The sequence below is a fragment of the Pristiophorus japonicus genome, chromosome 1 (genome assembly GCF_044704955.1).
Source record: "Pristiophorus japonicus isolate sPriJap1 chromosome 1, sPriJap1.hap1, whole genome shotgun sequence".
NCBI lineage: Eukaryota > Metazoa > Chordata > Chondrichthyes > Pristiophoridae > Pristiophorus > Pristiophorus japonicus.
The window spans coordinates 309211347-309226009 of record NC_091977.1 but is presented as its reverse complement, the minus strand read 5'-3'; the positions used below and the strand labels follow the sequence as shown (position 1 = coordinate 309226009).

General features: G+C 42.5%; 1 protein-coding gene across 2 annotated transcripts in view; it reads right to left on the bottom strand.

Annotated features, from left to right (window-relative positions):
* bmp6 (bone morphogenetic protein 6) overlaps positions 1-14663 on the bottom strand; it is a 163299-nt gene that overhangs the window by 98816 nt on the left and 49820 nt on the right. For both annotated transcript variants that reach the window (XM_070888554.1, XM_070888555.1), the window contains exon 2: positions 3117-3309. In XM_070888554.1, coding sequence (XP_070744655.1) covers positions 3117-3309 — 193 coding nt within the window. The remainder of the gene's footprint in view (positions 1-3116; positions 3310-14663) is intronic.

Here is a 14663-nt window from a genome sequence, read left to right as displayed (position 1 = left end):
CACTGTGCAGCAAATTGTGGGCACAAACAGAGTCCACATCTCTGTTAAAATACTAAAAATAGTATTTCACTTGTCCATCATGGATTGATCTAGAAATTTAAGTCACGGCTCGGAGCAGAATATCAAGTACTAGCCCGGGCTATTGAGAGACCGAGGTCTTTGTTTAAAAACATTTAACAAAACCATTGAAAAATAATTCAGTGAGTGAAAAAATATATAATCACGTTAGTGTGAAATGAGTCGTTTTTAAATCTTATTTTGGGCATTCAAAATTTTAGTTACTGAGGGGGGGAAACAAGAGAGAAATCCATAGCAGATCAGCCAGCACGTGAAAGGGAAAAAACAGGTGAATGTTTCAGTGAGACACTTCAACATGACGCAGTAATGAAGGAGCCCAACCAAAATGTTAACCTATCTTCCTTTTACAGACATTTCAAATTGGCAGAAGTTTCTGTTTTTATTTCACATTTCCAGCAATGTATTTATTTTTTTTGGTCTCTGTAGGTTGCATATGTTTAACAGGGAAGAGCTTTCCACCTCACATTATACACTGGTGATGATGAACTTTAGTGCACGCAGCCGCGATCTGAAAGGATGAAAACGAATTTTTTTTTTTTAATTACATAATCTGCTAAATCCACAAATGATTCAGGACTGCGCTCGTTGATCAGAATATACCAAAATTACAGTAACAAAAAAAAAATCTACTTTTCTAGGGCAGCACTGCCTGACTAGTCTAGAAAGGTTGCTCTAAATTATAGCAGATCACACTTTCCTTGTACATAAATCAGAACCACGTTTCCTGAAAGTTATCCTTTTGGTCTAGTTGCTACCCGAGACTTTAAAACTGTTCGTAAACAAGCCATATCTGAAGGGATGAAATGAGACTTCAGGATGCAATAGTTGGAAAATTATACAAGCTATTAATTTCACGAATGATTCAGAACGGCTTCTTTCGACCAGAACCGACAGTCAGCTGGAACAGCCACTTATTTTAGTATTGTTTGGCTGTTTTCTGCAAAGATTTGCATACAGTGCTTGTTTTGAAATTTGATGTATCCAATTCTAGCACCCAAACAACTCAGTGTCATGCGTTTATACCTCAGACAACACTCAATCATTGCTTTGAATAGAACAATACCTGACAAACAAAACTGAATTGATACATGTGCATTGTGTGCTTACCTGGAATCAATTGTTCAAGGCTGCAAATGGTAGTGTAGTACAAAAAACACTTGGAGAAATATCACAAAACAAATGTACAGCCAGAAGTCTGCTTGTAACATCAAAGCAGCTTTTTTTTTTAAAAGTTGCAGGCAAGAACTACTTTAAAAGCAAATATTTTGATTGTAACGCAGCATATAGCACATTTTAGGGTTTTCCTTAATTTTACTGGCCAAGAATTTCTCGTGCTCTCTCTTAGCATTCCTAATATCCTTTTTAATTGTGCCTCTTAACTTTCTATATTCCTCTAAAGATTCTATAGTATTTAGCTGTTGATATAGGACATAAGCGTCGCTTTTTTTCTTAATCCTCCCCTGTAAGTCCCTAGACATCCAGGGGGCTCTAGGATTACTTTTCCCAGCCTTTTTCTTTAAGGGCACATGTTTGGCCTGAGCCTTCCGGATCTTCTCATTAAATGCCGCCCACTGTTCTGACACTGATTTACCCACAAGTAGCTATTTCCAGTCCACTATGGCCAAATCACTCCTTAACTTAGCAAAATTAGCTTTTCCCCAATTCGGAACTTTTATTCCAGGCCTATTCTTGTCCTTATCCATAACCAACTTGAATCTGACTCAACTATGGTCACTGGCACCCAAGTGTTCTCCCACTAATAACCCCCTTCAACCTGCCCAGCTTCATTCCCCAAAACTAAATCCAAGACCACCCCCTCTCATACTGACCAAAAAAGTTCTCTTGAATGCATTTCAAGAATTCTACACCCTCTATATCCTTCACACTAAATTTGTCCCAATCAATATTTGTACAGTTAAAATTCCCTACTATTACTTCCCTATGGTTTATGGACTTCACAGCAATGTGCCTACATATTTGCTCCTCTATCTCCCTCCCACTGTTTGGGGATCTATAATACATGCCCAGCAGTGTGATTGCCCCTTTTTTATTTTTCAATTCAACCCATATGGCCTCATTTGAAGATTCCCTCCAACATATCATCCCTCCTCATCGCTGTAATATTTTCATTAATCAGTACCACAACCACCCCGTCCCCACCGTTTTACCCCCCTCTCTATCTTGTCTAAAAATCCTGTAGCCAGGAATATTGATCTGCCAAACCGGCCCCTCTTTCAGCCATGTTTCTGTAATGGCTATAATGTCATACTCCCAAGTGTCTACCTGTGCTCTTAGCTATACTCCTTGCATTAAAGTATGTACCATTCAGCACAGGAAGACCTCCTTGCTTACTACATACTAAACCCGGTTTCCTCTGTCTTACAGATTTGCTTTCTAGATTCTTGCTATCCAATTTCAGCTTTACTTCCTTCCTTTTTTAATTCGTTCTCAGGTTCCCATCCTCCTGCCAAGCTAATTTATGTTGGAAACACGGCAGCCAATTTGCACACAGCAAGCTTCCACAAACAGCAATGTGATGACCAGATAATCTCTCTAGTTTATTTTTTAAAGTGACATCAGCTTTTACGTCCACCTGAGCGAGACGAGGCCTCAATTTAAAATCTCATCCGAAAGACGGCACCTGACAGTGCAGCACTCCATTAGCACTACACTGGAGTGTCAGCCTAGATTTATGTGCTCAAGTCATTGGAGTGGGACTTGAACCCACAACCTTCTAACTCAGAGGCGAGAGTGCTACCCACTGAGGGCCAATGCCTTGCTCCACGTAGCAGTAGCATTTGGGATTATACCTGTAAATCACCAAATGGCGAGTTACTACCTCTATCTGCACGGTGGTCCCAGAGATAGGCTAGTGGAAAAAATAGAAAGTTCTGATCACCATTCTACTGGAGGCCAGTCAGAGAAGCATTGGAGTAATCTCAAGTCCACCCTCTCATTTGGGAAAATCACAGGATATCAGAACATACCAAAAGTGAAAGAGGGTGGGGAGGGGGGCCATTTTCAACATGTTCTCTCACCTGTTCACATGCTCATGCAGCACCTGGTAAATGCTGATCTCAAACGTTTCATTTTCAAAGCGACTTCTGACCCATTCCTTGTAAATACGAAATTCTGCTGCTGTGACAGCCTCTCCCTCTGGAATTCGGGACAGGTTAAACTTGTACTCTTGGTGATATGGTTGGTAAAGGACAAAGTCTTTTTCATGTTCAACTGCAAAAAAGAAAAAGTTAAAAATTAAAGTCAGGAAATCAAGACGCAAACATTTCACAGCATTGTATTTATATAAAAACTCCCACGAAAGCCCAATCAATAGCTGACAAGTATTTGTATTTATTCAGTGCTATTAATCCATGATGCACGAAGCTCATAGCCTAGGGCACGCCAGGGATACAGTGTGATGGCTTTTGTACATTAATACAGAAAACTCATTCAGCAACGCTCACATCATCTGTGTAGCAACAGCTGTACCAGCTTATGGAAGACAGACACACAGCCTCCATTATATCACAGAGCCTAGCAACAGGGGAGAAACTTCACATCCTCAGAATTAACTCATCTCTTTAACCTTGCCTTTTTGTTACTTTGACCAGAATCGCTAAAATCTTTGTTGTAATGTTCTTCCCTCACAGATTGCTGTTAAGCCACCGAGGCAATACTGAATGATCTAATAGTCAAACTGTATGTGCGTGTTTGCTGAAAGAAAGACACACTGTAGGGAGATCATACTGTGGTCTGGATACAGTGTGTGGAACTATATCAAATATTAAATTGTAATGTCACTAGTTTTACATGGTAGTTGTTTTTAAAAACACTTTGAAAACAGTACAAAGTCTGTAACAAGACTTCAACAACTTACTTATATAGCACCTTTAACATAGGAAACATCACAAGGTGCTTCACAGAGGGGAATGGAAACCAAGCAGGAAAATCAAAGAGTCGACTAAAACATGCGTGAAAAGACAGAATAAGGAAGCCTCCTCAAAACCAATCATTTTTGACCAATGACCTGATGAGTTTTCATTAAGTTAGAAAATCTTATTTATTTTTTGTGAAGAGAACTCGGGGGGGGGGGGGGGGGGGGGCAGGAAATTGGTTACTACGTGTGAAAAGTAAACCAGAATATTTTTTTCCCACTATGGTAAAACCTTATCCATGAGTATGTGTGCAAGGGGTGGTTTGCAGGGGGTCAGCTTTCCCTTCTGACCTTATATGAGCGGTTCCGAATCGCTCCCACACCCTTGGTTCTAGACACTGGAATTATGAAGAGATTGTGACAGACTTGGACAAACAATCGGTTTCAAGGTAGGAAGCAGGTATGGCTTTATTGTGTTTAAAAATAAGTAAAAGGCACACCTTTAATAACACACACAGACCAATACACACTGAGGGGTACAACACATTGAATAAAATGTCAAATTGCAGTCTGTGGGGAAAAGAATACAGCTTAAACTCTAAATGGGGTAAAGAGGAGAATGCAGATACATTTACACAAGTTATCCCAGCCACCCCCCTCCCAATTCCCCTGACTAAGTTATAGCTCTGGGGGTTCAGGGGCTATGCTCACCAATCCCTTTAGACAGTTGCCGGTGAATCGCGGTTTCGGGGTTCGCTGCACTTGGCCTTCTAGGCAAGCCGCACCCCGGACAAAGGAGAGGACTTCGGACTGTGTAGTCTTCGGTTGGGGTGCATCCGTTGATGCGCTAAGTTGCGATTTGGATGTATGGGGTAAGTACCCACTTTCTTTGGTTAGGAATAGTTTTAGTTAGTCCCTTTTGGTAATTTCTCTCCCGTTGGGTCGTTCAGAAGTAGATTGTAGAGTGGTTATCAATTTGGTTGCTGACAACCTTCCGTTTCGTGGGCCTCGTGCTCGGTCAGTTCTTGATGAGTTCTGGTAGTTTCCTTCACTATTCCATTTCTTCACCTAAGAGGAAGCAGGCTGCTTGTGTCTGTGTCTGTGTTCCAGTCTGTGTCCTTGTTTCAGTCTGTGTGAGTTCCAGTCTGTGTTCTGTTCGAGTCTGTGCGAGTTCCAGTCTGTGTTCTGTGAGTTAGTTTTTCCTTGTAAAACTGGGGGATAGATATATCCCAAAAAAAGGCTCCGTTATCTCCCATCAAATCTCTTGGGCTCTGTTTAAACTGTTCTGTCCATTGATTTGCAAATGACTCCTTTGTCAGCAGTAATTCGATTAGGGTGTGAGAATGTGCTATCACTGGTTTTGCATTGTTTTAGGATTGTCCAATTTCCTGACCATGATTTCCATTGTGCTTGATTGGGTAATTTGATTATCTCTTAGGGGGTGAATAGCCTGGGGTCTTTAATACACGAATTTGCTTCAGAGGTTGGCCCCACCTCCTGTATTTGGTAACTCTTTTTCGCAGCCAAAATGTTGTAGAATCTTAAAATTGATATACTCCTTCCCATAGATGTTTAGGGGATCTCAAGCTTCTGTAATTTAGATCCATTTTGAATTCCCTTTCCTGTGAGTCCAAACACTGGGGGGGGGTCTCCATGAATGTATCCCCTTTTATCCCCCGCAGACTTCGGCTGCCCCTTTAAACTCATTTTAAAAGCCCAGAAAGGGATTCTTCTCCTCTGCAGAAGAAAGGTACCTGGAATCTTTGCGAGATATTGGTAAATTCTACACGTGTGGGAAAGATCAGATCCAGTTTAAAAACATTTACAGACTTAAGAAAATGGTGGCCTGCATATGAATTTAAGGCCAAAACGTTGTGCTGTCCGAGCAGACAGCAGCTGGATGCTCTCAAGGGTCTGGGCGAGTAACTCTCAGTGATCGACAAGGAGCATCTTAGGAACTGCATTACTATTGCTTTAACTCACAGTCAAAGGTGGAAGAAGACATCATTTGTGTGATACTGAATAGAGATTCCCCTGCATTAGTTCTTGGAATGCCTCGAGCACGATGCGGGCGAGAATTTTTCCTGCCTTGCCGACTGAACGAATAACTGCCAGGGGGAAATTCTCTCAGAAACCAATGCAAATTTCAGGCTGATCATGGAATGTCCAACAGTATCTCAGCCCGCCAAAATCCAGGAAAAGTGCAGAGAAGTGCGCTAGTACCTCTGTGGGATTTGTTCCCAGCAGTGCACAAAAATAATGGCAACTTCCAGCACAGTATGTAAATGATTCTTTTTTTTTTACTCAAAAAGGTTTAACATTTTCAGCTTTGCCTTAGTTACGCAGAAAAATTCCCAGGTTTTGAATTTGTTTCATGAACTTTTCCAGATACAGGTTGACAGGCTTGCCAATGCTCGCCATGTCCCTAAATCCCAATTTTTGAGGGAGATTTAGGTTTGTCCCTCTTTCGGCCTTGAGATTTTTCTCTTCATCTCCTCCCTGGTACGCCATCAAAAAGTAAGCTCCACGTGTGAATTCATTTTATTTACACCTTTATTACTTTTGTGATGGTGAACCACCAGAACCTTATTTTATGAGAACACTTGGTCTCTCCTGGAAACGATATAACCAATCAAATAGACTAAATAAAAAACATTTTCAGAGTGTCCTGCAACGTTGAACAATCCCTCTGATTTTCACCCAGAAAGTATAACTCACTTGTTACTGTAGCTAGAGTTTATGGAAACCAGCCCGAGCAATTACTGCAATTAAATTGTTATTATTTCGCTAATGTTTAAGTGAGTGACTGGGTTGAAGTAGTATTAACCAGCCACAGGCCAGAGGGGGAGGGTGGGGTGAAAGAGAGAGACTCCCAATGCACAGACTCAGCTGAAGTTTGAAAGTTTGAAAACAGCTAAAGCACAACTTTAAAACGCTTCTACTATTTAACACCACTTCCCAAAGGGAGTGAATATTACACCTCTGCAAATATTCAAGTCTTCGGATCATTCAATTCCTCACATCTCTTGTACTCTTTATCAAATGATACGCTTTTCAAATCTTCAAAACAGAATGCCACCCAATAACAAATGTCTTAAGAATTTTAAAGATGCATCTACACGATAATTGTAGTGCAAGTGCAAAGTGGTTGTGTGAAAGGCATGCAGCCTCAATCAGGAGTCAGCCCAACTCAACACCTGAGTGAAGGGGTTTCCCTGGAGCAAGCAGTGTCACTCCAAAGTCTGTTCAAGCCTCGACGCCTTACTTAGACTCAAAGTTTTGTCAGCTGCGGCTCCGCAGGTAGCATTCTCGCCTCTGAGGCAGATGATTGTAGGTTCAAATCCCACACCAGAGCCTTGAGCACAAAATTTAATCTGGCATTCCAGTGCAGTACTGCTGCAATGTCAGAGGTGCCGTCTTTCGGATGGGACATTAAAACAATGGCCCAGTCAGTCCTCTCAGGTGGATGGAAAAGATCCATTGGCACTATTTCGAAGAGCAAGGAAGTTCTACCCAGTGCCTTTGCCAATATTTATCCCTCACCAACATTACTAAAACAGATTATCTGGTGATATAATTGCTGTTTGTGGGAACTTGCTGTGCGCAAATTGGTTACACAGTTCCTACATTACAACAGTGACTACACTTCAAGAGTATTTCATAGAGAGAACCAACGCGAGAGAAAAATCTACTTGACCTCGTGCTCACCAAACTACCAATCGCAGATGCATCTGTCCATGACAGCATTGGTAGCAGTGACCACTGCACAGTCATTGTGTAGACGAAGTCCTGTCTTCACACTGAGGACACCATCCATCGCGTTGTGTGGCATTACCACTGTGCTAAATGGGATAAGATTCAAAACAGATCTAGCAGCTCGAAACTGGGCAGGATTGTATATCACCACAATCTGTAACCTCTGGCCCAGCATATATCTCACTCTACAATTATCAAGACAGGTGACCAACCTTGATTGAATGAGTATAGAAGAGCATGCCAGGCATACCTAAAAATAAGGTGCCAACCTGATGAAGCTACAACACAGAAGTACATGCATGTTAAACAGCAGCAGCAGCATGCCATAGACAGAGTTAAGCGATCCCACAATTAACAAATCACAAAGTTCTATAGGCCTGCCAGATCCAGTTATGAATGTTGGTGGACAATTAAATAACTGACTGAAGGAGGAGGCTCCATGAACATCCTGAATGATGGCAAAGCCCAGCACTAGAGTACAAAAGCGACCATCTTCAGCCAGAAGTAATAGTTGGATGATCCATATCAGCCTCCTCCTGTGGTAGATAGGACTCCAGCCAGCAGAGAGTTTGCCCCCCGATTCCCATTGGCTTTAATTTACTAGGGCTCCTTAATGCCAGTCTTTCTTCATACGTCAGTCCCGCCATCCCGGGAATCAGTCTGGTGAACTATCGCTGCACTCCCTCAATAGCAAGAATGTTCTTCCTCAGATTAGGAGACCAAAACTGTACACAATATTCAAGGTGTGGCCTCACCAAGGCCCTGTACAACTGCAGTAAGATCTCCCTGCTCCTATACTCAAATCCTCTCGCTATGAAGGCCAACATGCCATTTGCCTTCTTCACCGCCTGCTATACCTGCATGGCAACTTTCAATGACTGATTTACCTTGATACCCAGGTCTCGTTGCACTTCCCCTTTTCCTAATCTGTCACCATTCAGATAGTATTCTGCCTTCCTGTTTTTGCCACCAAAGTGGATAACCTCACATTTATCTATATTATACTGCATCTGCCATGCATTTGCCCACTCACCTAACCTGTCCAAGTCACCCAGCAGCCTCTCAGCATCCTCCTCACAGCTCACACTGCCACCCAGCTTAGCAGGCCAAGGGCAGCAGGCATATGGGATCAGCACCTGCATGTTCCCCTCCAAGGGCAGTGCATTCCAGATCCTAACCACTCGCTGCGTAAAAAAGATTTTTCTTATGTCGCCTTTGGTTCTTTTGCAAATCACCTTAAATCTGTGTCCTCTGGTTCTCGACCCTTCTGCCAATGGGAACAGTTTCTCGCTATCTACTCTGTCCAGACCCCTCATGATTTTTACAGCTCTATCAAATCTTCTCAATCTGCTCTGCTCCAAGGAGAACAACCCCAGCTTCTGTAGTATATCCACATAACTGAAGTTTGGTCTCAACGGAGGCCCGTCCAGATCACCGAGGAAACCGCCCTGTGAAAGCTGCTTAAACAGGGCAGTAGGTGAGTATTCTACAAAGAAAAGATAAGTTAAACGTTCTTTATTTTTTTTAAATTGTAAAATGGTGATTAGCTTTAAAACTGTCTTGGGAATGTTTTTAAACTTTTTTTTGTGCATTTTTAAAAAAGGTTTTCCCTCCTCCCTAGGCCCAACCGCAGCCTCGGAGTAAATTTTTAAAAACATTTTAAGAACCGCCCATTTCACTTAGTTTCACCTTTGACCACCGAGAATACTGGTGCAAGATCCGTTTTCTCGCCGAGCTATTATTTTTAACATTATGGAAATTTTCTTGCAAAACATTAGCGCTTTTTCTGGGTGGGCAATCGGGCATTGAGCGGCTCTCGGGAAAGTCTAGCCCTAAACCTTTATTCATGAAGCCCAGGATCCCGTAAACTGTTTTTTTTTTTAAAACTGATTTCTCAACCGGCCTCTTCAACTTCAATGATTTATGCACAGGTCTCTGTTCATGCACCCAGTTTAGGATTGTACCCTTTAGTTTATATTGCCTCTCCTCATTCTTCCTACTAAAATGTATCACTTTGCACTTTTCTATGTTAAATGTCATCTGCCACGTGTCCGCCCTTCCACTGCCTGTCTATGTCCTCTTGAAGTCTATCACTATCCTGGGAACTTTTATTGTACACTTTTAACTAGTTTGTTTAAGAACAGCGTTGGTGGGAGAATGTGAGCAGGACATCTTCCTGTTCTCTCAGGTAGGGAATTACATGAGACAGCAGAGATCTAAAGGATGGGCGGGGGGGGGGGGGGGGGGAAGAGAAACATAATGGCCAGGAATTTGCGATCAGTGGCAAAGTGACGGCAATTACCGCTGACCTCAAAGAAAGGTGCCCACAAGCGAGCTCTGTAATGTAAATTTCAGCTTACCAACCTTTGTTTGAATCTAGGGCAAATCAAGCGAATCACCATTGACTAGCAACAGTGATGTCATCAAGCTGGTTAAGCAGCCAATCATATTGAAGAATTCTCTCAGAAAGCAAACCAGGAAGTAAAATGCACAGATTGCAAAACTCATTAAAAAAGTACATTTCTAGAGAGCAAAATAAAGATTGGGACATACACAAAGGATTAAGAAGCTGAAATATGAAACAAACTTTAACAAAAATATTAAAAGCTCGTAATTCTTAATCATATTAATGGAAAATTTAACATTCCACAAATATGAAACCTTTTCAGGACCAGAACAGCTGTTCAGCAGTCAATACACCTTTCAACGTGGCTTAACATTTTAGCGGGTCTTGTAACAGTGATATTCCATCATAAAATGGGAAGTTGTCAGTTCAAGTGATTTGAAGTGATTACCAGCTCTGGGGAGTTCCACAGTGCAACCTGTGGTGGAGCAGTGAATGATTCCGCAAATTCAGATTTTCCGCATTTATCTGCGAATCCAAGCCAATACTTCATTGCAACATAATCTTCACATTCCACGGGCAAGTACAATGCAGATACACGCCTGCAATCCCCAAATGACAAATATAGAAACTGTACTAGATTAATACTGGAGAAGAAATTCTAAAAGATTCCATTGCACTTTCCATTATATTACAGTCCCACTTTAGAAAGAACCAGCCATTTGACACAAGTGGAGTGGAGTGCTTGATCCACAACCAATTGCACATTTGAAAATGAGTAGCTTTCTGTGGAATATATGGCTGCTTCGATACGCACTGTGAGGAGAGGCTTTCAATTTCTAATGCGCACAACCAAAGGTATAATGAGGACAACATAGAATTTATCCTTCTACTCTGCTGTTATGCCAGTCAGGGTTTGCTCCATGTACATCTTTCTGATACAAATACTGCTGAAAGCAGGAGCATAGATTTGCTAATTTGAAACTTAATTATTTTCCCTGCTCCAATAGTATGCACTAACCCCATCCATCCCCGCCCCCCCCCACCCCCCACCTACAATTACCTCCCCTCTGTGAAGCAATAGATTCTTGCTGGATTTCCATGGGCACTTGCAGCCTTCCTGTGGTTATTCTTTGTGAGCATAGCCAGCTGCTATTAGCAAGCTGTTTGACCATGGAGACCACCACACCAAGCCCAATTTGGCCCTCGCAGAACTTGCACTTTTCAGCAGGGGTCATTGGATAACAGTGCTGGCTGATTTTTGCTCTCCGAAGCTCAGAGTCCTAGCTCAGTTCTAGTGCCTCAATGGCTGCCCTGGCTGGGATCAACAGATCACGATTGAATCTGGGACCTTTCGGTGGTGTACTTAAAACAATGGGGGAAAAGCACTGTACTCCACTTTTAAATGCAAGGATCACTTACAGGATCATTCTTTACAGAGTTAATTCAAAAATAGGTTTAAAGTGAAAGACACAACAAATACCATCTAAATCTGAGGAGTCAGCACATAACCAGGATCCAATTCAAGTATCAAGCCATTTTACCACTTTATGTAAAAAAAAGTTAAAACACCAGACTAAAGACTTAAATAACAGCATTGCCATTGAGATTGCAGAACTCTGTGGTTAACAGCAGGTCTTAAAATACTGAAACCACTGAAAATAGCGTTACATTTTACAGGATAACATAACATGACTAAAGATCATTTATTATAAACCTACAGGCCGGGCAACTGAATAAATCTCATTGCATTTCTTAATGCACGGTGATTACATTGCTCGATTCTATTTTTCCATGAAGCCAAAAGCTAAATTAAAGAAATCGGAGGCTTGAAGGTTCATTCTAGGCAACAAACATGGGCCGCTTCCACAATTGAAGCATCTCTGACTCAGCTGGGATGCATTTGAAGCCCAAAAGCATTTGAAGCTCTTTGGGTACAGCTCAACTTTTACAACCTGGTTTAAAATTAGCAAAAAGGTTTGTTAGGGATAAGACTAGTATTACATTGGGCTTTTAGCACCAGCTCACTAAAAGGTTTTGCAAGGACATGCATCTTTGAAGTAACTTTATGATAATCATTAAAACCAAGAGTCCCTGGCTGTTGAAGTATATTCATGAGTTTTCAGAAATGGAGGTCACATCCTTTGGTTATTGGCTGATAATGGTTGGATGAAAAAGCAGATGTAGCATGTCCATAAGGAAACAGTAGCAGGACATTTGGAAAAGCAGAGTCAGCATGGTTTTATGAAAGGGAAATTATGTTTGACAAATTTGCTGGAGTTCTTTGAGGATGTAATGAGTAGGGTGGATAAGGGGGAAACCAGTGGATGTGGTGTATTTGGATTTCCAGAAGGCATTTGATAATGTGCCAAATAAAAGGTTACTGCACAAGATACAAGTTCACAGAGTTGGGGGTAATATTAGCATGGATAGAGGACTGGCTAACCAACCGAAAACAGAGCCGGGATAAATGGATAATTTTCCGGTTGGCAAACAGTAACTAGTGGGGTGCTTCAGGGATCGGTGCTGGGGCCTCAACTATTTACAATCTATATTAATTACTTGGATGAAGGGACTGAGTGTAATGTAGCCAAGTTTGCTGATGATACAAAGATGGATGGGAAAGCAAATTGTGAGGAAGAAATCTGCAAAGGGATATAGACAGACTAAGTGAATGGGCAAAAATTTGGCAGATGGATTATAATGTGGGAAAATGTGAGGTTATCCACTTTGCCAGAAAAAAAAATAGAAAAGCAAATTATAATTTAAATGGAGAAAAATTGCAAAGTACTACATTACAGAGGGACTTGGGGGTCCTTGTGCATGAAACACAAAAAGTTAGTATGCAAGTAATCAGGAAGGCAAATGGAATATTGGGACTTTATTGCATGGGGGATGGAGTATAAAAGCAGAGAAGTCCTGCTACAACTGTACAGGATATCGGTGAGGCCACACCTAGAGTACCGCATACAGCTTTGGTCTCCGTATTTAAGGAAGGATATACTTGTATTGGAGGCTGTTCAGAGAAGGTTCATTAGGTTGAATCCGGAGATGAGGGGGTTGACATGAAAATAGGTTGAGCCTATATTCATTGGAGTTCAGAAGAATGAGGGGTAATCTTATCGAAACATACAAGATAATGAGGGGGCTCGACAAGGTGGATGCAGAGAAAATATTTCCACTTCTAGAGGAAACTAAAACTGGGGACATAGTCTCAGAATAAGGGGCTGCCATTTAAAACTGAGATGAGGAGTAATTTCTTCTCAGAGGGTTGTAAATCTGCAGAATTCTCTGCCCCAGAGAGCTGTGGAGGCTGGGTCATTGAATATATTTAAGACGGAGATAGACAGATTTTTGAGATATAAGGGAATAAAGGGTTTTGGGGAGCGGGCAGGGAAGTGGAGCTGAGTCCATGATCAGATCAGCCATAATCTTACTGAATAGTGGAGCAGGCTTGAGGGACCAAATGACTTACTCCTGCTCCTATTTCACGATCCAAAGCGCTTTACAGCCAATGAAGTACTTTTGGAGTGCAGTCACAGTTGTAATATAGGAATCGCAACAGCCAATTTGTGCACAGCAAGCTCCCACAAACAGCAATGTGACAATGACCAAATAATCTGTTTTTGTTATGTTGAGGGATAAATATTGGCCAGGTGCTTTGATGTTGGCCTGGTCGAGGACGCCAACGTTGGTGCGTCGGTCCTCCCAGGGGATTTGCAGGATTTTGCGGAGGCAGCGTTGGTGTTATTTCTCCAGCGATTTGAGCCGTCTACTGTATATGGTCCACGTCTGAGCCATACAGGAGGGCGCGTATTACAACAGCCCTTAGACCATGAGCTTGGTGGCAGTTGAGGGCCTCGACTTCGAACACTCTTTTCCTCAGGCGAACGAAAGCTGCGCTGGCGTGCTGGAGGGAGTGTTGAATTTCGTCGTCGATGTCTGCCCTAGTTGATAATAAGCTCCCAAGGAATGAAAAGTGGTCCATGTTGTCCAAGGCCATGTCGTGGATCTTGATGACTGGGGGGGGTACTGCTGTGTGGCGGGGTCAGGCTGTTGGAGGATCTATGTCTAACGGATATTTAGTGTAAGGCCCATGCTTTCATATGCCTCAGTGAAAATGTTAACTATGACTTGGAGTTCAGTCTCAATGTGCACAGACGCATGAGTCGTCCGCGTACTGTAGTTCGACGACAGACGTTGGGTTGGGGCAGTCTTGGATCTGGCCTGGAGACGACGACGGTTGAACAGGTTGCAGCATCACCCGCGTCAAAGCACTGACCACACTTGACCAGCTCTGCTGGGCAGGCCACATTGTCCGCATGCTTGACACAAGACTCCCAAAGCAAATGCTCTACTCGGAACTTCTACACGGCAAGCGAGCCAAAGATGGACAGAGGAAACGGTTCAGTGACACCTTCAAAGCCTACTTGATAAAATGCAACATCCTCATTGACACCTGGGAGTCCCTGGCCAAAAACCACCCTAAGTGGAGGAAGTGCATCCGGGAGGGCGCCGAGCACCTCGAGTCTCATCGCTGAGAGCATGCAGAAATCAAGCGCAGGCAGCGGAAGGAGCATGTGGCAAACCAGTCCCACCCACCCTTTCCTC